This window comes from Podarcis muralis, chromosome 3 (assembly GCF_964188315.1).
Source record: "Podarcis muralis chromosome 3, rPodMur119.hap1.1, whole genome shotgun sequence".
In the NCBI taxonomy this organism is placed as follows: Eukaryota; Metazoa; Chordata; class Lepidosauria; order Squamata; family Lacertidae; genus Podarcis; species Podarcis muralis.
In genome coordinates, this window is record NC_135657.1 from 54,565,666 (window position 1) to 54,592,891 (window position 27,226).

The window sequence follows — 27,226 nt, forward strand, 5'->3', positions numbered from 1 at the left end:
TCAATTTTTGCTGGATTAGATAACCACAAACTGAGTAAGATGTTACAAGGTAATCCACCAACTGCTTAAGGTGATGTATTCAAGGAGGCTCAGGCTCAATGGAAGCCTCTGAATCAGTATTAGTTTGAAGCCTTATTCTGAAGCTTATTGGCTATTAATGTTGTGTTTATAATGAATTAGAAAGAAAGTAAGTGGTTTCTCTATGCAATTTCAACAGTATGCAATGGAAAAGGTACTTCAGGATTCAATATTATCACAGACGTTTAAAACATGGCTTAGACATAAGGTGTCCCTGCACTCAGAGTTCTCTGTCATCTTCTGTTGTTCCCACTCTAAAATCCATCCAGAAAGTGTTAATTAAGAAGTAAGTTGCAGGCTATTGCAGCAACAGTCAAGGTCTGCAGTATTTATCTCATTGTCCTTTGTATTTAAGTACATTCATTTTAGTTTCCAGATGTATATTTTTATTTTTTTATTTTTTGGGGGGGGGGGTCCAAAACTCCACAATCCAGAGAAGGATATCCATGTATGGAAGGTTCATGTCTGTGCTCCTATCAGGAATGAAAGTGCAAATTGTATGTACACCTGGGTAATGGATCCCATCTACCCCAGTGCTTTACTTTCAGTCTATATCTATACATGAATATGAATGAGAAATCAAGAATGTTATGCAATTTACATAGGTGGTTTCTGCGTGTAGGCTTGCATTTCCCATTTCTGCATACAAGTCTCCTTCACCTGTATCAGTGCTGTAAATCACTGAGGTTGGAAACTTAAGGGACAGCGCAGCGCTGCAGCCAAAATTCCCCCCCCCCCCCAAGAATCATACTGACATAAATGTTTTCTGAAAAAGAAACCCCTCTACTGCCAAAGTAGGAGGATTTCGCTAGTTGCAGATTGTATCATTAGCACAGTTATACTAGAGATGCACTTCCTTGTTCTTTTAAATGCCTTCTCAGATAGTTTATAGCTGCAAGATGTAGAAGGGAGACAATTTTGCAAAGAATTCTGAAAGTTGTTGAAGTTTGATTCAACATAGTATTGTGAGTGGTATTGTTTTGGACACCAATCTCAAACACAATCCATTATGTTTTTTTAAACACACACACACACACACACAGAGCAAATTTAGTTTATCCTTCCTCAAGATCAATTCTGTTAATTACTGCCATGCTCACTTATGGATATTATTATATTAATAACTGTGCATGCATTAAATGGAAGGACAGTCCATAGGTTTTATATACAATTCCTGCTTCTTTCAAATTTTGCATTTCAAGTTTGCTCAAGCAGTTTAAAGAACGAAACACTTACCCTTGAAACTATCCTCTGCAGGGATCCGTAAGCTGCTGATGTTTGCTGCTTTGCTTTCCTTCCTAAAGCTAAGCCCTTAACTCTGGTTTTACTGTGTTTGAAGGCAGGCATTGTATAACTTGCCTCAATGAATTTTTCTCCCTAAAAAACCAAATACTTCAAAAAGGGAAGGTGGCGAGGCCCTTTATTAAGCCACTCTGGCACATTATTTTGAGGTGCACTTTGGCAGTATGGAAAAAAACACCACCCAGCAGCTACCTTGTGCACTGACGTATGATAACCTGATATGCTGCTGTTCTGCATCTAGTTGAGCTAAACAAAATAGAGGGAAAAGCACACTACTCAGGTCTATAAAATATCTCTTACAAAACTATTGCAATTCCTGCAAGGGGTGGAAGAATACCTTCAAGATTCAACTGAACACCACAGCGTTTCTCTGCTTAAAGAAACCCAAAAATTTGTGGATCAAATCCCATTTAGAGGTTTCTGGCTAACAAACCCTATGAAATTTAACGTGTAACCCAAAACATCGGGTACTATTAGAAATCTGCTGGATAGAGAGAGAATAGAGAGGCTGGATGGCTCTGAAGGTCAGAGTGAGTTTTCAGTGACACTGCTGCTCTGTCAAGTATTTCAGACACTGAATGCCGTGGCTTCAAAAACAGCAACACAGCACTGGAAAGTTAGAATGCCAAAAATTGTATACAGTTCAGTGGGGTTTGTGTTTATATAATTTTTCTTGTCCTTTATTTGAACTGCCCAGTTGTAATTGTGTCAATACAAAAATCTAAGCTGTGCTGATTAATAAATTCTTGCTTGAAAAGACATTTAACTCCCTATATTTCATTGTATCTTAATTAATGGTCACTGCTTTAAATGCACATTTGTGATATTTTAATACTATAATTTTTACTGTTTACTTTGCAAGCTCACTTGGAGACCTAATGCTAAAAAAAAAAAAAAAAAAGGATTTCAATTAAACAAACACACATGGGATTGTTTCCAGAGCATTTTGAGAAGATTTGAAAAGATGCTTCTGGAGACATTGTTTATTTATTCTTTCATCCATCATTCATTCTTTCCATTTCTATCCTGCCCTTCATCAATTTGCAATCCAAGGGCAGGTTATGCTATGTGATGTGATGCATGGTGATAGCTGAAGCCTGCATTTCTTGGAGCTAGTTAAGAAGAAACCTACAGAAAATGTTTCTGCATACAGTACTGCTGTAGAAAAAGTACTGCTTTAGAATAAATGTTCAAGAAATCGTAGTTTTCTCCCCCTTAAGTAATATGTTCTATTAATAATAATAATAATAATAATAATAATAATAATAATAATAATTTATTATTTATACCCCGCCCATCTGGCTGGGTTTCCCCAGCCACTCTGGGCGGCTTCCAAAAGAATATTAAAATACTGTGATACATCAAACATTAAAAGCTTCCCTAAACAGGGCTGCCTTCAGATGTCTTCTAAAAGTCTGGTAGTTGTTGTTCTCTTTGACATCTGGTGGGAGGGCGTTCCACAGGGAGGGCGCCACTACCGAGAAGGCCCTCTGCCTGGTTCCCTGTAACTTGGCTTCTCGCAGTGAGGGAACCGCCAGAAGGCCCTCGGTGCTGGACCTCAGTGTCCGGGTAGAACGATGGGGGTGGAGACGCTCCTTCAGGTATACTGGACCGAGGCTGTTTAGGGCTTTAAAGGTCAGCACCAACACTTTGAATTGTGCTCGGAAACGTACTGGGAGCCAATGTAGGTCTTTCAAGACCGGTGTTATATGGTCTCGGCGGCCGTTCCCAGTCACCAGTCTGGCTGCTGCATGAATCACTCCCATAAAAAGTTCTGAAATAATTTATCAATAAAGACAATAAAGCAATTTAACAATAAATATGTAAGTAAATAAAATTTCTAGCCCAGTACAGATAGAAACAGGTATATAGATCTCCAATAAAAAGTCTTGTTTAAAAAAAGGTGGTCTTCAATAGGTGCCGTGAAGACAATAAAGACTATGCCTAATGGGAGGAAGTCCAAAGTTACTGGCTGATGTACAATAAGGGTGGAGAACCTTTGTGCTGGTTGAAACCAACCAAGATCACATTTCAGAAAAGAATGTGGTGCTAGAACAAGTTGGTACAACAAGAACAGGCCATACTCACATTATATCTACTCACAAAGTATGGAAATCTGTCCTATACACACCCTTTCCCTCTCTTATTCAAAGCCAAGAAGAGTGGCAAGAGCCAGGCTGTCTGGTTAGCTGGGGTTCTCAACCACAAAACACAAGGGCTAGCACATCTTTCTACAGCAATCTAGCTTCCACACTCCATGTGTGGCCTTCTGAGCAAGTACACCTGTATGCCTGCCTGTATGTATGCTTCCCAGTGTCTCTTAGCTCTGCAGCCAAAGATGAGATGGGAAGAGCAGCTGAAAAGGACATGGATCCCAACAATGGGAAACGTGTGTCCCTTCAGATATTATGGGACCCAATTCCCACAATCCCCAGCTACCATGGCTTGTGGTCAGAGATGATGGGAGATGTGGTCCAACTGAACTACATGGAAAGTGCTTAGGCCCAGATGAAATGGCATCATGATCTGCATTTTCACCAATGTCCAAAGGACCCGTATTCGGGTTCTACAGCAAGAATATTAAGACAATGATTATGGCTCACAGTTGGGTCTCCAATACTCATGCAGAGCTTCAGACATGCAGCGGCTATTTTCATTTATGAGCCAAGTAATATCTGCATGCACAATAGGTTAGGTGCATGTGTGCAGTAAAACACTGTCATTCACAAAGAAGCCATTTGATCATGGTGAACTTCTTAGTATGCTTAGCTTGAATGTATTTTTTGCATGTATAAAGTGGCTTTCATAAGCAAGCAGACAGGCAGACAATCAGCAGTACTGAGTACCGACTATCGTCTAAGGATGTCAATCTTTTAGAAATACTTGCACAATTCTGTTCTTAACTTCTGACATGCTACAGTATAAATATACTAATGGTCAGGATGAGTATACTAAGACTGTATGAATATGCATCAATTATTTTATTTACTTACTTACTAGTAAAATGCCAGGTATGACAGGCAGGGTAGGATTTCAATTAAACAAACATGGGTGGGGAGAGGACACGGTTAGCAAAGAGTCTGGGGCTTGTAGTACTCTATGAACACACATACATATATACACATCCACCTTAGTGAAGGCCAACACTTCACTCGACCCAATGGGAACGGAATGGCAGACCCTCACTGATAGAGAAAAAGTAAAGGTGTACAATGGGGACATCCACACTCCCGAAACAGGGTAGTGACTGATTTAGCTCACTGCCACTAGACTCTGCTTTCATTTGAAGACTTTTTTTCAACTGTGTAAATCCAACATAGAAAGAACCTGGGAAGTAACACAAGTGCCAAAAGGTCCCCCACCCCCAGTCCTACAGACTGCAGCTCTTTTATTTGTCTCATAAAACTGAATAGAAACCCTCGAAAATTGAGCCAATTCCAATCTCTGTAGTCTTGCCCTGTCTCCTATCTTAATGTCTTAGTCATGTGTTTCACAATTGTTCTCTTTCTTCCTCATTGAAATTCTGTGAGATAGGTCACTATTATTCTTTTTCTGCAGAATGGGAATTAAGGCTGAAAGATGGCAATTTGCCTGAAACTACCTAATGTAGCTGTGGCTGATCTCCAGAAAGAGAATATACTTGATGTTGAATTGAAGTGATATAGAATAATGCCATTTCTGAAAAATAAATGCAATTCATCGTTATTTTTTTAAAGGACGTCTAATAACTGGCTGCTTGTATAACTGGAATCCAAAATAGAAGTAATGACATATGATGCCATGGTAGTCATGACACCACTGCTCCCTAGCCTTATCAGAAAGATGCAGTTGTCAGAATGGCTTTGCACAATGTCATTGTAGATCTGAGGGTATGTATGAGATAAATCTGGCCAAGTCCTTACAGATTTTCTTTCCATTTTGTAATTGCTCTTTTTAGTGTGAATGAAGGCCATTGTCTAGGTCTGAAATATGTGCTGAGTGCAAATGGGAAGAATAAAGATTTAAGCCATGAGTAGTCAATGTGGTACCCTCCAGGTGTTGCTGGATGACTTCTCCCATAATTTCTGATCACTGGCCACACTAGCTGGGGCTGATGAGAGCTGGAGTCCAACAACATCTGGAGGACACCATATTAGCTAAACCCAATTTGAAGGGAAGGAGAAAGATTAGAACCCATGTAATTTGATAACATGAGTATTCCTTTCCTGTTGCTATTCAATAATGCAATTGGTTCAATTTTCACTCTTGAAACTGAACAAAGAATGAAGTGCAAATGCTGGTTGACAGATCACATCCAGCTCTTAATAATTGCAACATTGAGTGATGAATAGCATGTGTGAATGTGCCATTGAGTCCAGAAATGTTTTCAATGGTTAGCTGAAGCATGCTGCAAGTCATCAAATGCAAAGTAATCAAGGAATGTATATACATATGAGAACCAGCCCAAAGACACCCCAGTAAAAAAAGGCCATTCTCTTAATTAGTTGGTGTCTAAATACAATACAGTATGTGGATGAAGCTCATCTTCAGCAATCCTTCACTAAGTGAAACCCACTTTTTCCATTTGGTGCATTTGGGGGGAAATACAGCAATGTGTGATATGCAACTCTTCCAACAGAGTAATCTTGAAAAACACTCCCACACTTTCTTACGCCATGACTGGAAAAGGCTGCATAGTTCTAGAGTCAACAGTATCTTCACTCCTGCTCAAAGTATACAGCAAATGCTTCAGTTCCGTGTTGGAGGCGGAACAGATTTAGCAGCTTCATGAATTAAAAGCTAACCATATGGCAGCTGGCACAAGCTCTTAATTAACAAATTGCAACCATTTTTGTATCAAATAGTTCAATAATCTCTTCATCTTGCAACTTGAAAAATACAAGTAAATTGGAAAACAAGAGGCCATTCAAATTGCTTTGTGATTGTAAGAGAAACTCTGCTGGACTAGATAAAAGGTCCTGCCTTATATTTCCACACTAGCCTAACGTATGCTTCCAGGAGGCAACCATGGCATGAAGATTTCCTTCACTGCCGGGGCTGTGAGGAGTTTGGAAGGAGTTCATTATGTCCCAACTCCAACAAACTGTGGCCCGTTTTAACCATTCTTTGTTAAAACAGGCTGACCTCAAACCATAAGTAAGATTAACCACAGTTTAAAGTTTAGGTGACACACTACACTCTGCCAATGTATTATAAAATTCACTTTGAAGGTTTTTCTTCTAGGAAAACCACAAAATATCCTAGATTGTAATACATGAAATATTTATTTTCAACCCCAAACTATATTTTCCCAAATAGTTGACACTATTGAATCCATATACTACCTAGTGGGTGGGTGTATTTGGCTAAAATATTTGACATTAGAAAGTTAGTGGCTTGGTGTGAAGATGTTTAAATGCAAATTTTATTTTATTTTAAATGTTTGATGAATTCCCACATTAACAACATTCCACTTTACTATAATTACACAGAGTGACAGAGCCTTGTTCCATAACCATTTCCTAAGGATCAGAGTCTGAAACTATGGTAACCACTGAGAATTCATTCTCGGTATCACTCATATCTTTTAAGAATTCTTTGACTTTGCTATTAACATAAAGACACCACAATTTTGGTTTGAAACATTAAATGTGTTCCATTGACATAGTAAAAAGAACTTATTATGGAATAGTAAAAGTATAACAATGGTGTTTCAGGATCACAGGAATAGAGCCCCCTATCAGTGGCTGATAAGGAGCTTTCATTAACTGTTTTGAGTAATAATCAAGGATTCTTTTCTTTGCTATCTGTTCCATACTTGCTCATATCAATTTTTAGAAGTCAACAATTACATGAGTTCAAGGGCAAAACTTCCTATTACAGCGAGTACTTGGCTTATGAGCTACACCACACAGAAACACAGAACTGGTTATGTTTTCCTTTGGACCAGCAAGTCTTCAAAAATGCCAGAAGACAAACTCCAGTTATGCAGCACTTTTATTCAGGCTTCAAGTAACTTATATAGCCATTTCTTGCAATGGTTAGCAGATAAACAGAAAACACGGAGTTTATTTTTGATTGCCAGTTTCTGACCACCAGAACATTGCCAATTGTCATAGTGCTTCTATCAGGAAAGTGGCGTGGAGGTTGCAGCATAGCGCTGCCCCCCGCTGCCATGGCCGTGGCTCTGGGAATTTTGCCCTACTGATGGTGGGAGATGTCATATCCTTCCTCATTGGCCACTGGGAATTCAAAGTCCAGGCTTGCCTGCAATTGGCCAATCACAGGCAGGCCTGGAGGTGGGCTTCCAGGGAGCGGGCCTGATTGGTTGACAGCCAGTCTTCATGCAGGTCTGCTCCTCGGGCTTAGATTCAGCCTGCCTCTTCTCCTCAGTGCCACACTTGTCATGGGATCTCCCACCATCCCTCTCTCACTGCTTGGAATGCACCCACTCATCAAAGGGCTTTTATTACGTATTTTGTGGTTTTTATCTTGTATTTTTATGTTGAAAACCACCCTGAGATCTACAGATGAAGGGTGCTATACAAATTTAATAAATAAATAGGGGGTTCACATGAATCCCCTCCCATGTTGCCAACATCTGTATGTTCGGCACCCATGTGAAGCAACCTTAAATCTATACAGATGCATTTTTACCTTTCATGGAGGAGGTGCATGTGCATCTTGCCATTTCACATGGCCCACGTGCAGCTGGAAGGGACGTGGGTGTTGCACGAAGTGGCAGTGTTGGATAGCGCTAGCTGGCACAATCATGCAAGCCCTTGAGATATACTTTTAATACATTGGGGAGTTGTGTAAACCTACAATCAAATAATTCTAAAAGGTTGGTGTTGCAGGAATCCCTTTGCAAAAGCCATTCTGATTCATCCAGCTCTCTTGCCCCCCCTTTTTTACCAATCTAATGTCACTTTCTACCAATTCACCTAAGAGAGCTATCCCTCTAATCCTCTGATATGTAGTCTGATTTTAGTAAGTTGCACATTTTTGTAAGTAGTCCAGCAATTTCACATGAGTATTCTAAGAATGCCATCCACCCCTAGAGAGGTATTAAGTTGATGAGTGGCAAAGGGGTGACTTTATGCTCCCTACCTAGTTGATCTGCATGAACAAGGTGAGCAGGGGGAGCTATTGGGGATGTGTGTGTGTGCATGCCTTGTATTTTTGTATGTCATATGTGCACATGTGATGTGTCCAATGCAACCAGTGTGTGTGGCGAGTGTAATGGTGAAAGCATGCATTGGCCTCAACATTTCCTGGCCACATGCTAGCACACAGCCCTTTGAGGATTGGCCAAGGGTGAATGGGACCTTTGTGCTAAAAAAGTTCGCCAACCCTGTTCTATTAGAATCATTTCAGTCTGCAATCCTATGAACTCATGGAGACTTATTTCCAAGTAAGCATGCATAGGACTGGCTGAAGTACACTTAGACTGTATCTAATGAAATTAATACACATGACTAACTTAGGCTCATTAACTTCAATGAGTCTACTCTGGGTAAAACTTAGTTTGATTCAATCCTTAACTTCTAACCAATATACATAACAAAGAAAAAGAAGCATCTAAACTACTATCTTGTCAGGCAACATGTAGAACATGGCATTTTAGTGTATAGATAATTCATTGACCTTGATTGCTGTCAGTATATATCAGCCTTTACGTAAAAGCAAAGAGCACACAGACCCACAGATATGATTCAACAAAGCACAAACAATTCACTCAGCAATTATACTGCATCCTCATGTATTTTAATGTCCTCTGTTATAGTTTCAAGGCAACAGCTATAGAGTGTATGTGTCATTACCATAAAACCGTTTTGAAACATGGTTTGAAGTCTTACTATCTCTCTATCTATGATATCCACACCATTGCAATACACAACCACACTGTGGTTCTGAAGGAAAACAGAAGTGTCTTATTTTTAAAAAGAAAGCAGTTGGAACTCCCACAAAGAGAAAGTTCAAGGGAAAGAAACACAACATTTAAGGAGCATCATCAAGAGAATGTAGATTTACACATTCCACACAGGGGGAAACAACTTCCTTTTTGGAAAATTAAGCACCATTTCAGTTGATTTTTGTCTTAATTTGCTTTTAAGTTCACAGACAGAAATCCTTTTCTTCATCCACCACCTCCGTTGCAAATGCAGAGCAGTCTGCTAGTCAATGTAAACGTGTTGCGTACGGTAAGAGAAAGGTCTTCCTTCCCCCAAAAGTTGTGAAATAAATTTACATTCAAAGAAGCTTCAAAAATATGTGAATTACTTTGCTTAAGCTTTAAATCATAAAGCAAGAAGAAAAACAGAAACTCAGATATACGTTTGTGCATTATGTGCACACACACAAACACACAAACACACAAACAAACAAACACTTGTGGAGTTTAGATTAATTACAATTTTGATTTCTTTACTTACATATGTTAAGGAAAGAGAGTCAGATAATAATTTTCTCCTTCCAGACTCAGGGATGATATCTAAAGCTGTTGTCTGCCAGGAACTGAGCACTTCTTGCAATCCCTCTTTCACAAAATAATCCTCAGACTGATTGTTCTTCCAGCCTGCACTGAAAACCTCCTAGTGTCACGACCATCTTCTTCACATCATGTTTTTACATAGTCCCACACTTAACAATATTACATAACGCCAAGATGCTTCTTCTGCTGTACTTTCACATAAGTGCACTCAATGAAGTCATGCAGAAATATGAAGCTGGGGTGGAAATCAAGCATTTTCAATAGTAAATTGCTATGAAAGTCTTAAGGCTACTCACGAAGAGGATGTCTAAAACAAGGCTAGGAAAAGAAAAGAGACATCATGTTGCTCTTTCTGTCTCCGCTCACAATATCTTTTCAGCAAGACTACTTTCTAATGCACACCCCCCCCCCCAACACACACACCAACACACACATCTGTTGGAGACAGACAGGGTCATACAAATTGCTCTGACAGTAATAGGCACCCTCCAACCAAAAAACCGGCATTCGATTATAAGCCATTTGCAGAAATTGTAGGGCTGTCAAAGACACTGCTACAGTTGGTGGTTCAAGTCTGGTAGTGTTAAAGCTCAAACCATTTTTTTCCTACTGCAACTTAAAATCTAGAACATCCTTACTTAACTGCTCAAAACATCAGCAACATTATCTAGGACAAAATGCTCTAACAATAGTGTTAGTGCATTATGAACAATAGTACCAAACATGTCAGCATGCATGCGCATGCACACACAAACACAATTATAAAAAAAACACTTCCCTGTACCTTTCCAATTAATTGTTAAAGTAACATATGCAAAGGAATGTAAAGGACAACTTACGGTTTGCATTGAAAAGCACTATAAATAAATTGTGCCTGTGTGCAGCCCTTCTACTAAATTTGCTGTTATTGCCAGGCTTCCAGAGCAGAGGACAAAGGAAGCAGAAATTCTTTTGATAAGCAGTTATTTTCCTTTAGTCATCAAATTACGTATTGATTGGAGTTTCTTTTTGTTTGTTTGTTTTTAAAAAGAAGAACTAACAAATGCAAGGGAACAGAGACAATGGAGCTATCTCCACTTTATTTATTTTGAGCAAGGAGATAGGGCCAAGGGCGAAGAATGGATTGTGACTTTCCTTTGGATTGAACAACACTGTAGAACTAGATGGCTAAAACTGGGGTCTGAAACTACAGAGTGGGGATTCTCACAGAAACGTTTGTGGAAATTAGTCTGAAACCAGAGCATGATACAACTTCACAAAAGATGCAAGACTAATGTGCTGGACACGTTAGTGTATGTCTGGACTTATCACAGCAAATAGGCAGGGAGTGTCCTACTATGTAAGTCCAGGAGCTTGTATATGTCTCAATGCAAGAAAGAGTGCAGTCCCAGCCTCTTTAAAAGAAGCAATCATTAGACTGCCCTTCAAAATAAACATTGCCTGGACCCAGAAGATGTTGACTTCTGCAGGCCAGTTGCAAACATTCGCTTTCTGGGCAAGGTGTTTGAGCAGGTGGTTGCTGGCCAGCTCCAGGCACTCTTAGAGACAATACTGATTTTCTAGATGCATTTCAGTCTGGTTTGGGAACAAAAACTGCTTTGGTTACTCTATGAAATGATCTTTGGTCCTTCTGGCAGCTTTTAAAACCATTGACCTTGGTATCCTTCTAGATATACTGTTTGGGCTGGAGAAATACTGACACTGGCATTGCATTCAAGGGCAAACTGTGTCCAATATTAGAAGCAGAACCTAGTCACTGTGGCTGGTAGCTATTGACAGACCAATTTCATGGAGCATAAGGCTAAAGCTCTTCTAAAGCCATCCAAGTTGGAGGCAATCACTATTTCTTGTGGATTGAATTCCACAGTTTAACGATGCCCTGTGTAAAGTGTGCCCAGCCAATAGACTTGTAAGCAATCTACAGGACCACACTGAAGCCTGGGAAGATTTTTTTGCCCTTAATTAATTTGGCCAAAAGCCCAGAAGACTAAAATACAAAGACTTGACACAATAGGCATAGTATATCCTACTAGTGCTTTTTTTCTCCTCGTTTAATATATTTCTCTGTTTATTCCTTGTATTCTTCCTTGATCACCTTTCAAACACTAGGTCTCCCTTCGTAATACTAATGTGATTTTGTATTATGAAAGCACACATTCAGCTGGTCATCATAAAAAATAGCTCTTTCCCTCCATATTTATACCAGAAAGTCCAGAACCTTTTAATCAAAGATTATATGCAAAAATCCCCTTACTGTGCTGAAAAGCTGCAATCTCACAGTGTGAATAAGGACTATGGTTTCACGGCCAATTTAACCTCTCATTATAGTGCGAGTCACAAAGTAAAAATTCTATCACAGAAAGAGGCATTTACAAAATTGGTTAATGGTGTTTCAATTGCATGTAATATAGCCACAACTTGAACTAGTGCTTCGAAGGCCTGTTTCCACAACCTAATCGTCATGTGGCTGCTGTGGCAACTTGGCTAGTTCATATTGATTTCTGGCTACTTCAGTATGGCACAAACTAACTGAATGTAGCATTGCCAGCCAGACAATTTGATTTTTAGCATGGCATTGGAACCCGCCTTAAAATGAAGGTTTGCTTTGCTGTACTAAAAAGATGAATGTGACACACACAGAAGAAAATCCACATGAAAAGTTTTTCACAGCCTAGAACAGTTGCAAATCAGCAGAGGGTAATTCTTCCCCATGGATTCCAAATGCCGAATTGGTTGTCATAGTAGGCTCCAAGACCTACCGAAATTCAGGAAAAAGTAAAACTAGGTTGAGGTACCAAAAACATGCACATGTGGCCCTCTGCACCTGGGCTTTGGAAAAAATATTCTGCTGGGTTTTGTCTTAACAGAACACTTTAGGGTATTGTCAAGTAATGAAGTACAACGAAAACAGAAGTAGAGCTATAGCCAGCTATTCCCCCTTGTTTTTCTGCAATTTAACAGTTGCTAAAAATTCAATAACAAAAACATCAAACACATCCAAGAAAAACAAGCAACTGATTTATGTAATCAAGCAGCATCCAAGTAAGACCTGACTCTGCTTTGATTTGTTGTTGTCTCTTCCCGTATTTGTTCTACTATTATGCTAAGTAGTTATACCTCTTTCTGCAGCTTCCTTGACTGCTAGTGCATATGTGTGAGTAGCTTTCCCCTTGGACATTTTGGTGTCTCAAGGATCATCCTACATGTCCTGCATATTCTTTCAATAAGCATCTTCTCTCATATAGCACTTCCTGTCCTTTGAAATCAGGGAGTGAGATTTTGTAGATACGTTTCATTTTCGGCCCATATTAAGATCAACAAGAGATCTACACCCACTCTCAGGAATTTAATGTCAAAGAGATCTGCTTAACTCCCAAACTGCTTTCCATTTGCAGATGAAAGTACTTTTTTTTTTAACCCCAAGCCCTTCTTAAAAAGTATATGGCAGGCATGTCCAAAGTCCGTTTCGGGGGCCTAATCCGGCCCACCGATCGGTTTAATCTGGCCCCTGTGGTAGTTTATTTCCTGGGGGGAAATCCTAAAAAACCCTCAACTACCAAAAAGGTCAACAACTTTGGTTGGCCCTTTGGTTGGCCCTATGGCCCTTTACTTCATCAAATCTGGCCCTCTTTGAAAAAAGTTTGGACACCAAACTTTTGGGATGTTGATTGCTGGCTTGAAGGGTTTTTTCTATTGTTTGGTAGCTTTAAAAAATGTTTTGTGTTATTACTTTCTGGTAAGATGTTAATATTGCTTGCTTTAAGTCACTTTGGGTACCTCATGGCACAGAATCAGCAAAAATAAAATACATGCATACATACCTACAACTACCTGAAAACTGAGCTTCCCTCAAGCTGAAGCTCAAGTAGTTCCATTTCTTATGAGTGTGGAAAGTAGCACTCCACTTGGAAGAGGAAATCATTTTTGTGACGGACAAGAAGAGCGATAGGTAGCGATGCAGTTTTGAAGGTGAAGGGGGATTTTTTTGGATGCAGTTATTGCCTGCAGCCCTGTTTGAAATCAGGGACGACATGGCGAGAATGGGGCTGGATGAAAGAAGATGAAGGACAAAGGGTAGAGCCAACCATGGCTGGCATGCAGGGCTGGGCACAATCAAGCAGCTGCTTATTGCTTCTGCCCTCAAGGAGGGTCCAGGACAGACCTTACTGCTGGCTACTGACCTGCCATTTGGCAAGCAGCCTGTGGGAGGCATCAACCCGTTCTCTGAGATGGCATTGGGTGATGTGGGGTTGCCACAGCTCTTGGTGCTCACTGCTGACCTCATCTGTAGGCACTGGAAAACCACTAGCTGTCATCAGGGACCAAGGAGGAGTTTGCGGGTAAGGTACAGGTATGGCTGTAGAAGTCCAGGCAGTTTCAAAATACCATGGATCAGCTGTCAGGTGAGGCCAGTGGTTAAAGAAGTTGAGGAGACAAAGAAAGAAGGCAAGGAGCACAGATGGGTTGGGGAACAAGTTATACACGTGTGTGTGTGTGTGTGTGTGTGTGTGTGTGTGCACATCCTTGAGCTTTTAGAAGTCCTTGAAGGAGATACAGGTATTACCTGATGCTCTTCACTTCTCCTCCATGAGTTTCCATTAGCAGCTAGCATGGCCCAAATGCGGCTGAGGGGCTGACTGAATTTCAGTGACACTTAACTTTAAATTCCCTCACTGGGTAGGACGGGGCTTGGAAACCTGTAGCCCTCCAGATGTTGCTGATGCCCAACTTGAAACTACTTGCCTCGTTGTGTGGATAGGGCATCACCTGGCTCGCATTGAGAGACTACTTTTAAATGTGCTTTAGAAGAGAAACGAGTTGCCCATAGAAACCAGTGTACGTACACATACTGGTCAGAACCTTTTGGCACCTCAAATGCTCCACATTTCCAAAATAGTTTCTTTCCTAGCCCTACCTACATGCTTCTCACAAACCTCCTGTGCACTGCAGTGCTGATCTAGCTGACCAGTCCCAAACCAAACCAAACCTGGGGTAAACCCATGCCAATTCACTTGACTGGGCACATGATTGAGGTATACAAAAATGAACAGCCATTCAAGTCATGGTCTAAATAACTATGATCCTCTTAATCCTAAAAATGATAAGCCAAAGTTCAAGAGCAGTTGAAGGAGTAAAAATACTGACAACATCTAGAGCAGGCATGGCCAAACGTGGCCCTCCAGATGTTTTGGGACTACAATTCCCATCATCTCTGACCACTGGTCCTGTTAGCTAAGGATGATGGGAGTTGTAGTCCCAAAACATCTGGAAGGCCAAGTTTGACCATACCTGATCTAGAGGATAGACAGTTCTTATCTCATTCAGTCTGGCAAGATTCCTGTTTGTGCTACATTTGATCATAGTTACATATAAAGGCAATAAGCAAATGAAGAATGAAATGAAATCACTTGCATTCAACATGCAGGAAGTTTGAAACCAGGAGTCCCAGCGGTAAATCCAGCACTTTGCCCACAACAATACACAGCATGTAGGCTGTGGTACCTGACAATTTATTACCAAGCATAACCATCATTGACAGACTTCGTTCATCTTGAAAATGCATTTTGCCTCCTCAAAAACAGATGCTTTCCTACAGGTATAGATAGCAGTCATACTCCAAAATGTACTACAGATTAAGGTAAGGCTATTGAGTACAGAATTTTATGCTAAATTATATCATGTATAAGAGCTGTCAGCAAGATTACTGATTGCTGATTACTGTGCTCTAGGTTTTTAAGAAGTGCTCTTACCTGGAAAGATAACTCAAGTTTCTCCTTCTGGGGAACCTGGTCCAGAATGCCATTCGTACTGCTTCTTTTCAGACTTGCAGTAACATCAGGCACATTGCTGAAATCTGCATGCAAATGAAAAGCAAAAAATTCAGAGAGTTCAATTATCAGCAGTAGAAAAATATTTCTTGCTTCATTCATAAAAGCTCTCTGTACCAGGGAGAGGGGAAGGAGGACTACTTTGCTACTTCTACTGCTCGCTCCCCCCCCCCGCCTCTTTTAAAAGGCAGTTCAGCTAAAACAGCCTCTCTGAAGTAATGCACATATTTGATCAGCTAAAATTAAGCTCTTCCTCCCCAAATTCCTAATGTAGCATCATCTGTCTACAGTGTAGCACAGTTTGTGCTGGCCGAAGGGAACAACCAATAAAAATGACTCCATGTATCAAGTGATTCTCTTGGATGAACACAACGTTCTGCAACATGACGTGGTTCATAAATACATTAGTGGAGCAAAGTGGGCAGGGGAGGGAGCCACCCTGGCTTCCTTCTTAATGCAGTTGTCTAGAGAAACAATTTGGAAAACTGGCAATGGAGGGATGATAGCGCTGTCCTTGACCAACATCAGACACCGTGCAGGCAATTTTAACAAAAAGAAAAGGAAGGTTCAAATCTCCCAATAAGAGCACCCAAACTTTGTATGTGCACACACACAAACACACACACCTTTTGCAAACATGGGATAAATACATCTGTCCTGTACACAACTTATTCACCACTGCATATATTCTTATTAGGAAAAGCCTAAAATCTTTAAAAGTTGAAAATTACAAACCAAGGATGGGGAGCCCAGTTCAATATTCTTTTCTGACTCCTCACAACTCTTTCACTATTTCCACCTCAGGCCATGAGACCAATACTACGGTTTGACAATCAGTTCCATGTTTTCTCTTTGAGAGCCCATGTGCTAAGTACCCCCACCCTGAACTGGAATCTGTTACTAATTTCACTCAACAAAAATCACACTCTGGAGCATACAACACAAAAGTTTAAAATAATGCATTATCTGTTTCTGGTTATTATGCATCTCCCCCCCCCCCATCAATAGTTTCCCCCGCCGTATTCCAAGGTACAGCATTTGGGGGTTTGGGGAACTGAGTCGACGCCATTCATCATATTAAAATCAGTTGCACTAGGCAGGCGGCTGACTCAGCTTTCAACAGGGATGGGCTGGCATAGTGCCCCACCAGCCATCTGCCATTGGCGCTGCTTTCCCAATCACAGTATGGCTGGGAAGTGGCTGGCCAAGCCACAAGAAGCCAAATGCTAAGCCAGCTGCTGCTGCTACCACCAGCGGCAGCCTTACTGGTCTAGAGCAAGCCAAATCCAAAGCAACTGTCCCACTAATACTCAGGAGTCAAGTAAGGGGATGTCAGTGCAAGGAGACCCTCAAGAAAATTGGAAAGCAAAGAAATGGTAAAGCTGTGGCTATTAAGAATGGTTCTGACAGCGTCAGTGGGATCCTTATCTGATCTCCAGAGACTGGATAAAAAGGTTAACATCTATCCATATTTTAGTGGGGTGCATTTGCACATACAGATCCAAAAGGGTAAGGATAATCTGCCCTCTAAATCCAATTTTAAAATGCTATTATTAGTTCTTTATTATAGCTACTTCTAAACCACACTTCCAGAAAAAATACAATATGAGGATGTACAGCATATAAAAACTTTGACAACAGTAAAAACATTAGTGACAAAATCTATACAACTGAATAGGTTAAAAGCAAATTCATAGTTCAAAGGCCTAACTAGTACAGTTATTAGCGGTAGCCTTATAATTATGCCAAAAATCAAAGGAAAACCGTGGGTTTCACCCAGTGGTGGGGGTGGTATGCCAGCAGACAGCATTTCTGAAATTGCGGCAAGTACTGTATTGGGGGGGGGGGGAGAGAGAAAAAGACAATACCTGGATAGAATCTGCTCCCTTAAAATTCCACAGGCACTCACACCCCAAAATGGCAAACTCAGAAGAAAATGCTACAGCGATATCGTAAAAGCCAATTTTTGTAAGGTTGTGAATTGAAACCGCACTTTAACTTTTCACGATTGGAATGGGGGGGGGGGGAGGAGAGAGTGTGGCTTATATTCAGGCCAATACGGTAGTATGAATTTACTGCAACAAAACCAAGGGTGGAATCCAGCTCAGTTTTATTTAGAGTATTGTTGTTGTTGTTGTTGTTTAGTTGTTTAGTCGTGTCCGACTCTTCGTGACCCCATGGACCAGAGCACGCCAGGCACCTCTGTCCTCCACTACTTCCCGCAGTTTGGTCAGACTCATGCTGGTAACCTCGAAAACACTATCCAACCATCTCGTCCTCTGTCGCCCCCTTCTCCTTGTGCCCTCCATCTTTCCCAGCATCAGTGTCTTCTCCAGGGAGTCTTCTCTTCTCATGAGGTGGCCAAAGTACTGGAGCCTCAGCTTCACGATCTGTCCTTTCCAGTGAGCACTCAGGGCTGATTTCCTTAAGAATGGATACGTTTGATCTTCTTGCAGTCCATGGGACTCTCAAGAGTCTTCTCCAGCACCATAATTCAAAAGCATCAATTCTTCGGCGATCAGCCTTCTTTATGGTCCAGCTCTCACTTCCATACATCACTACTGGAAAAACCATGGCTTTAACTATACGGACCTTTGTTGGCAAGGTGACGTCTCTACTTCTCAAGATGCTGTCTAGGCCTGTCATTGCCCTTCTCCCAAGAAGGAGGCGTCTTTTAATTTCGTGGCTGCTGTCACCATCTGCAGTGATCATGGAGCCCAAGAAAGTAAAATCTCTCACTGCCTCCATTTCTTCCCCTTCTATTTGCCAGGAGGTGATGGGACCAGTGGCCATGATCTTCGTTTTTTTGATGTTGAGCTTCAGACCATATTTTGCGCTCTCCTCTTTCACCCTCATTAAAAGGTTCTTTAATTCCTCCTCACTTTCTGCCATCAAGGTTGTGTCATCTGCATATCTGAGGTTGTTGATATTTCTTCCGGCAATCTTAATTCCAGCTTGGGATTCATCCAGCCCAGCCTTTCACATGATGTATTCTGCATATAAATTAAATAAGCAGGGAGACAAAATACAGCCTTGTCGTACTCCTTTCCCAATTTTGAACCAATCAGTTGTTCCATATCCAGTTCTAACTGTAGCTTCTTGTCCCACATAGAGATTTCTCAGGAGACAGATGAGGTGATCAGGCACTCCCATTTCTTTAAGAACTTGCCATAGTTTGCTGTGGTCGACACAGTCAAAGGCTTTTGCATAGTCAATGAAGCAGAAGTAGATGTCTTTCTGGAACTCTCTAGCTTTCTCCATAATCCAGCGCATGTTTGCAATTTGGTCTCTGGTTCCTCTGCCTCTTCGAAATCCAGCTTGCACTTCTGGGAGTTCTCGATCCACATACTGCTTGAGCCTTCCTTGTAGAATTTTAAGCATAACCTTGCTAGCGTGTGAGATGAGTGCAATTGTGCGGTAGTTGGAGCATTCTTTGGCACTGCCCTTCTTTGGGATTGGGATGTAGACTGATCTTCTCCAATCTTCTGGCCACTGCTGAGTTTTCCAAATTTGCTGGCATATTGAGTGTAGCACCTTAACAGCATCATCTTTTAAAATTTTAAATAGTTCAGCTGGAATACCATCACTTCCACTGGCCTTGTTATTTGCAGTGCTTTCTAAGGCCCATTTGACTTCACTCTCCAGGATGTCTGGCTCAAGGTCAGCAACCACACTACCTGGGGTGTACGAGACATCCATATCTTTCTGGTATAATTCCTCTGTGTATTCTTGCCACCTCTTCTTGATGTCTTCTGCTTCTGTTAGGTCCTTACCACTTTTGTCCTTTATTATGGTAATCTTTGTACGAAATGTTCCTTTCATATCTCCAATTTTCTTGAACAGATCTCTGGTTCTTCCCATTCTGTTGTTTTCCTCTATTTGTTTGCATTGCTCGTTTAAGAAGGCCTTCTTGTCTCTCCTTGCTATTCTTTGGAAATCTGCATTCAATTTCCTGTATCTTTCACTATCTCCCTCACATTTTGCTTGCCTTCTCTCCTCCCATTGAGTATACCCATTGAGATAAATGAACATGACCAAGCTAATATCAGTGGGTTTACTCTGAGCAAAACTTATAGCTTATCCATACTTCTTCTTGTCCCATTGCTTTGCCCCATGGAAAACTGCTTTTTAGTGCTTTTCAGAGCAAATGGCAAATTGAATACTACTCAAAATATTTTGCCCAGAGGCACTCAGAAGCCATGGAGCGCCCACAATGGCAGGCAACTTCAGTGAGTGCTTGACTGTATTCAGTCTTGTGTGACCAGTGGCTCCTTAATTACATGACTTATATAACGTTGTGTTATACAGGCAGGCAGATCTATGACTCGCCGTCATTCAAAAGAAATGATCATGTAGCCACCAGAATTCAAAGAGTACACCATGGTTTCCCAAATCATTCCCTTACAGTTGATTATTCAATTAAAGGCAAACAGACTGTGCACAGATGCGATAGTCACAGAAGGAACCAAATATTTGTCAACCATAAGGGAATGCAGGTATTTGCACTTTCACAGAGGTACAGGCCACAGAATAAAAGCTGACAACGGGGCATAATCAAAATTATCAGATGCAAAGACCATGCATGTGCTGCAGAGGTTTTTGGTGCTAACATATTGAAGGCTAGGAAAACAAGGGGGGGGGGGCTTCAAAAACCCCCAAAACCCTCTCTTCCATGGAGGAGGTCTTTCTACCATGTAAGAAAAGAGAGCAGATGCAGCCTTCACATGTTGCCTCTTAGCCCACTTGATTAATGAAGCCTTAATTACATTCTAATCAGCACTTCTCTTGCCATCTCATCCTTCTCTCTGCAAATAAAGGGGAAATTACAGTGAGGAGTAAGTAGGAATAGAGAACTTGCTCTTAAATATCTTGGTGCTGGGAATGCTTCCTACCATTCATAGCTCTATTCTGAACAAGTGACTTATTGCTCATCAGGAGGGAAAAATCAAGTGTTATCAAATGTCAAGAGCATGGGTAGGTGGGAAAGACTCTTCCAAGCCAGAAAAAGGAGGTGTGCTTTACCTTCTAGTCTTCTGACAGTAATAGAGGGGAGGGGATGGAGAACTAAAAATAAAACCAGATGGCACAGCGAAAATTAGATGTACCCAACCTCTCACAAAGTAGAAAAGCTGTATAGGCAATTTGTTCAGTTTTCTAGGTCATGCCTGTGAGAGTTTCAGAGCACAGACTGCCTAATGGGGTATGTGTTTAACTCAGGCAATATATTTGTTCAACAAGGATGGAATACCTTGTGGGGGAAAGCTGTTAATATGAGAAGGAGTAGAAATGTGAATGGTCCATAGCAAAATAAGATATTTAGTTACGCTGAGTCACTGCTCTTCCACAATCAGTTTGAAACAGAATACAAACAGCAGTTCTACTGTGATAGGAATTTTATGGTCTTAGATATATGGCAATGTTCATAACCGCACATACATAGATCAACACAGGAAGGCCAACCTGGAACCATTTTGATTCCTAAACTGACCAAATGTTTTCTCTGCAAGGTCAAACTGGAAAAGTCTCCCCATTGTCTCTTTCCTCACAAATCCTGTCTTAAGGACACATTTAAGATATGAATAAGGTGTGAGCCTGTGACCTGGCCCAGGAAATAAGTATTTTACCACTACAAAAGAATGGCCAGGCTCCCCGGGAAATGCAATCAAGTAACTTGCCAGACAGGAGATAAACTGTGACAGGAGAAAAACAACATTTAAATTTCTGTGATGTAGGTGGGATGTATCTGAGGGGTGGTCTTAGGTTACACCCCTTCTGTGATGTATGCATAATGTTTCTGGGGGTGGTCTTGATCTAGAGGATGGGAATTTCAAAAGTCTTTATAAGCCCTTGCACACCATCTTTCTGGGTCCTCCTCCTCTCCTGCATGTGAGGGAGTACCCTGTTGCAACAGATCAATAATGATCAAGCTTACTAGCTGCTTTGCTTCTCAATATTCTCTGGTTGGCCTCTGTTATTTTCTCCTACCAATAGGGAACCTATGTAAGGACTCTATATGGGCTCTTGGATACCCCATAAGGGAAAAGGGCATATTTTATTTACAACACTACACAGTATTTAATATAGTGAAATAATGATAATTCAACATCAGCTTCATTGGACTGGTCATGTTGTTTAGATGCCTAATTATCGTCTTCTAAAGCAACTACTCTATTCCCAACTTAAGAATGGAAAGTGTAATGCCGGTGGACAACAAAAGAGGTTTAAATATGTTCTCAAGGAAAATACAGCTTGAATGTTCTTGAACCTAATTATCTTTATCAGTTTTTCCAGAACGTACAGAACATGAACTTACTCTTGTAGGGGGAAGTCTTGCCATAAAAAAGCCACCAAAACAACAACACTGTGTAACAAAAGCTATAGTAAAAAGGATATAAAGCAACAGCTGACAAAAGGATGCTTGCAGTACCCGCTTTCACTCCCAAATTAAAATACTGGGGAAATCTCAAAATACTCTCTCAAGATACTTCACATTTTGAAGGAAAGAGGAAAGGCTTAGGGAGAAAAATATAATCACATGTACTGGTGTTTTCATGAATGGGGTCGGATTTATTTACATCAGAAGTTTCTCATATTCTTCTAGATGTTTTGATCAGGCAAGCTGCCGAAAGGCTTCTGTGTAAGCAGTTCAGGAATGGAGCCAAACCTCAAGAAGGTACAAAACCTTGGTGGTCCTGGTATTTAGTAATGACTGGAAAAATGCTGAAGGGAGCGGCAAATGAAATACTATATTGCATCCTGAAGAATGAAAACAGCTGTTGAATGAACTACAAACAATTCTCCCTTTGCAAACAACAATTCCAAGGGTAATGGTCAGCCCAGAAGATAAAAATAATGCTATTCTGTTTTCAACAGAACAGAATAAGCACATTTCCAGCTTTCACAAATCACTTGTTGAAAACACTATGCATTGTTAATTGTGGATCGAGGGCCCGACCCCCGCTATGTGAAATAAATACACAAGGACACGTGATATAAGGTTAATGGGCAAGGAAAGGCCACAACTTTATTGATTACAGCAGTGAAAAGGTATTGGCTTAGGCATTGGATGACTATAGGAGGTGGGTTTATTCAACAGTAGGTGGAGCCTGTTGATGCCAATCCAATTGGCATCACCCCCTGATGTCACCGAGGGTCGTGCCATGGCCTCCCGCCAAGCAGGCATCGGACGGAATACACGACCGCCAGATTCCTTTAACGGAATAACCCACGGTAGATAGCATAGGCGATGGCCACACCTAGCCCTTGACACAGCACAACACATGAATCCAATGCCTAACCTACCCACCAATACCAAAAAAGTGACGATTGCTACGAGGTAGGCGAAAAAACCAAAAAGCCTAATGCCAAATGGAAAAATTCCTACCAGGCCCCCCAGACAACCGGGGCGACCAACCTAAGGTCCATAGCAAGGCCAAAAACCTAGACCCTGAGCTAAATGGGAGTGGAGGGTGGGTGACTTGCTGAGGGACGACGACGAATGAGGAGGAGGCGGAGCTGGCGCCACAGCATTAAGCTGCTACACACGCCCCCCTGAGGCACCTGGTTGGCTGCCTCCAGTGGGCGTGGGCGCCAGCCAGGTAAGGAGGGGAGGGGGCTAAGGCCCCCTACCAGGGGCGGAGCTCGGTCTCCCGCCCACAACCACTCCCCTCTCTTCCAGGGAGGAGAGTCTTTATCAGCTTATTACATTAATTACTTGCTCAGCACTTTTTATTAAAATTAGCTATTAGGAGTATTTAACAGTAAACACTGTATGCTTCAGAATCAAGTTGAAACAAATACTTGTGACCAATCATCTGATTAATCACTTAGCTGATTAATGTGGGAGAAACCTCAATGATAGTGTTTGCCCAAGTAATCTCAATGGGTAAATGAAAACAGAATCATAGCTCTCCAATTCCTGAGTTTATCCTCTTGGAATTTTGAAGGTTTCTTACCTAGAGACACCTCTGTGATATATGCCTCTTCATACAAATTCTCAAAAAATGGGGTGGGGAATATTAATCCCTTATTAACCCCCAAGTTTTAAAGACACCCCCTTTCACAATACACACAGTGTCAACATTTCAGCAAGGCTTAATCTTCTTAGGAGCCATAGCTGGCTGAGCATCAAGCTTACTCTCAGTCATTTCCCCAGAATAGCAGGCTCCGCACAGACAGGAGGATGTGCCAGCGGGAGCGGGGGGACACTCCTCTGACAACCTGCTCAGTCTTCTCCTCTGAATCCAGATCTCTACCCCCCACCCCCCACCCCAAGATCCATCCTGGCTCAGGAACTTATTGGCATCCTGATCCACCTCCGCCATCTTGCTAGAGCCCTCCCCAGGATCCTTCAGTTGCCCAAGCTGTTCCCATCCTCCTCAGGATCTGACCATCCCCTCCATGATTCCTTCATGAGTGTCATGACATCAGGGATGAGAATTGTAGTGCATGCTCAGTACATAATTGTGCATAATTAGGAAGAGATGAGTAAGATTTGATTTGCAATCCCAGTCAGCCTCTCCCCCCACCATATATATAGATACACACACACACACACACACACACACACACACACACACACTGGTACCTCAGGTTACATACGCTTCAGGTTACAGACTCCGCTAACCCAGAAATATTACCTTGGATTAAGGACTTTGCTTCAGGTTGAGAACAGAAATCATGCAGCAGCGGCACAGCGGCAGCAGGAGGCCCCATTAGCTAAAGTGGTGCTTCAGGTTAAGAACAGTTTCAGGTTAAGAACAGACCTCCAGAACAAATTAAGTTCTTAACCCAAGGTACCACTGTATATATATGACATCAAGACAAAATGCTTAAGTTTGTAGTAAAAGTTAGACTTTTACTCAAAGCTGTGGAAAATTAAAGTTCAAAAAAACCCCTCCATACCTTTTATTGTCAAGTGGCCATATGGGGGTTTACTTTAATAGCCTTCTTATGTAAGCAAAAAGTGATTCATAAAGAAAATGAAATTCACAACCTGACAGATGGTAGCAAAGACATGGGTAACTGTGAATATAAAATGCTTCAGCTTCAGACATAGTTTGCAACCATTAGAAGAAATGCTAGCTTTCAGCTTATCCAAAGAGCCACCTCATTTTCTCTCTCTCCACCCCCACCCAGTCCCTGTTGTCTTAGTTCTCTCATTACAGATCACCACAAGATTCCGAAACAAAAAAAGAAAGAAAACCCTAACTAGATACAGATGACCATCTTAGCACACCTGGTGCCTTGAGAAAATCCTCTACTACTACCAATAGAAATGACTAGTCCAGGTTCCCCACACATATAAGGTTTTGACCATTGTTAACATTTTCAGTTAATCTAGGGAACTCCTTCCTAAAAGCAGAACCGGAAACAAGTGTCATGAAGAGAGCTTTAGAGTGCTGCACTGTGTAAAGAACTGATATCCCCTTATTGCAGAACACATTTAGCTGAAATTTACATTGCACAGTGTTTACCCAGAGCAGACACACTGAGAGCAATGAACATGACTAAGGTGGGTTGGTTAATTTCAACGGATCTTGGATATTGCTCTAATTAAAAACAACAACAAATTAATTATCAGGATTCCACAGAGAAGGACTGGTGCTTCCATGCTATGCTTTTGAACTTCTTGGAAGTACCCGATTGGCCATTACTGGAAACAAAATGCTGGACTAGGTGGGCCTTTTGACCTAAGGGAATCATTGCAGCCATTCTGTATGTCAGAGTTGGAGAAACCTGTGGTCCTCCAGATGTGGCTGGACTCCAACTCCATTTGCACCAGCCAACATGGTAGATAGGGATGATGGGAGTTGTAGTCAAGCAACATCTGGAGACCAGAAGTTCGCCACGGCTGCTGTATTTAAACCAGAGCTGGAAGTGGAAGACCCAGATCTATATAAATCAGGGCTAGTGATTTCCCACAACCTCATGCAGACTAAGTCATACAACTAAGATGGTAAATGTAAAGGTACCCCTGACTGTTAGGTCCAGTCGTGAACAACTCTGGGGTTGCGCACTCATCTCGCTCTATAAACTGAGGGAGCTGGCATTTGTCCGCAGACAGCTTCCGGGTCATGTGGCCAGCATGACTAAACAGTGCACGGAAACACCGTTTACTTTCCTGCCGGAAGTATCTACTTGCACTTGACATGCTTTCGAACTGCTAGGTGGGCAGGAGCTGGGACCGAACAATGGGAGCTCAGCCCATTGTGGGGATTTGAACTGCCGACCTTCCAATCGGCAAGCCCTAGGCTCTGTGGTTTAGACCACAGTGCCACCCACGTCCAACTAAGATGGTAGGCCACTGCAAATGAAGTCAGGGCATAAAATGTGAGAGAACATGGGCAGAAAAGGGTAAACTCATTAAACGGATGCATTCAGTCAAAGCTGTGCTGCCTGTACTGGTTTCTATAACAAGCCATTTGAAAAGGCATAAACTAAATGCCGACACACTATAATCTGATAAATGTGACAGACTCTCTCACAGAGATTAATTTAGAATAATTATCCCTGCCCCCAACTCATTGTAAATACGTCTGCCTTGGTTGCTGTCTGAATCAGACAGTCAAAGCCAAAATACCTTTTATCCTTTGGTGTCTGGGAGCAACATACATTTCTAACAATTTCCTATTATAATATATGGAGATTAACACAAGTTGCAAACGTGTCCCTAAGGAACAATCAATCCGGTAAATGGGCACATACACTTACTATGGCGAATGCACTAGGTAATGCTGGCTTATGATATCAAGCTAACAATCTGAGTGATAGCCCTAATAAAATGAAGAGTAATTAATTAGCACCATAATTTTTGTTTTATGACATGAACTTTTATATGCCAACAGTCAATTTAATAGTATTTAAAATTGGACTACGACCCATGAGGAAGATGCTTCTTACTGTGCCACAATTCTTGCCATCATTTTTTACTTTAAGTATGACCTAATAAAGCTGCTATTTTATAATTAAATCAACCCTAGGAAATTCTCCTTCGTGACCTTTCAATTTTTAGAGGTATGAAAAAATCAGATCAAAAGCCCTTGATACATTGAATCAACCACATTAATCACTTACCCAAGAACAACACACTTCAGTTACACTTTCAGCCAAAGTTTAATAGCAACCTCTACTGTAGGCAAGTTGCTGATGCAGAAAATAAACCACATCTCTGGTCAGTGTAGACACTGCATAGCGAATACAAGTTAGCTCACTTTTTTTTTCTACAGAAGAACATAAAAAGCAGCCATGGATTCAGTGAGTTTGATCAAAGGAACAGTGGCCTATTTTTACTGCTCAAAAATCACCATCTCAATATGTCTTTTTACCCATGGAAGAAAAAAGTATGTATATGGATCATTTCCTCAATGAATGGAAAAGCAACTTGGGGAGACATTTTGGGGTAAAAATTAAAATATGGCAGGATATGAAATGATTAAGCAGTCTCTTAGATACCATTGATATGGTCAATTTCCTAGTCCCCTGGGGTGGCTTTTTATAAAAAGAAAATGTTGGGCAATGGTCATCTGCATCCTTGAATACTGAA

General features: G+C 41.3%; 1 protein-coding gene across 12 annotated transcripts in view; it reads right to left on the reverse strand.

The window, feature by feature from the left end:
- The window catches only part of TIAM2 (TIAM Rac1 associated GEF 2), a 129,107-nt gene that overhangs the window by 17,389 nt on the left and 84,492 nt on the right, over positions 1–27,226 (reverse strand). For 11 of the 12 annotated variants that reach the window (XM_077925881.1, XM_077925880.1, XM_077925879.1 and 8 more), the window contains one exon: positions 15,604–15,707. In XM_077925881.1, the coding sequence (XP_077782007.1) occupies positions 15,604–15,707 (104 nt within the window). Of the gene's footprint in view, positions 1–9,794; positions 9,940–15,603; positions 15,708–27,226 lie in introns of those variants that run through there. The other variant, XM_028723728.2, reaches the window with a different exon arrangement.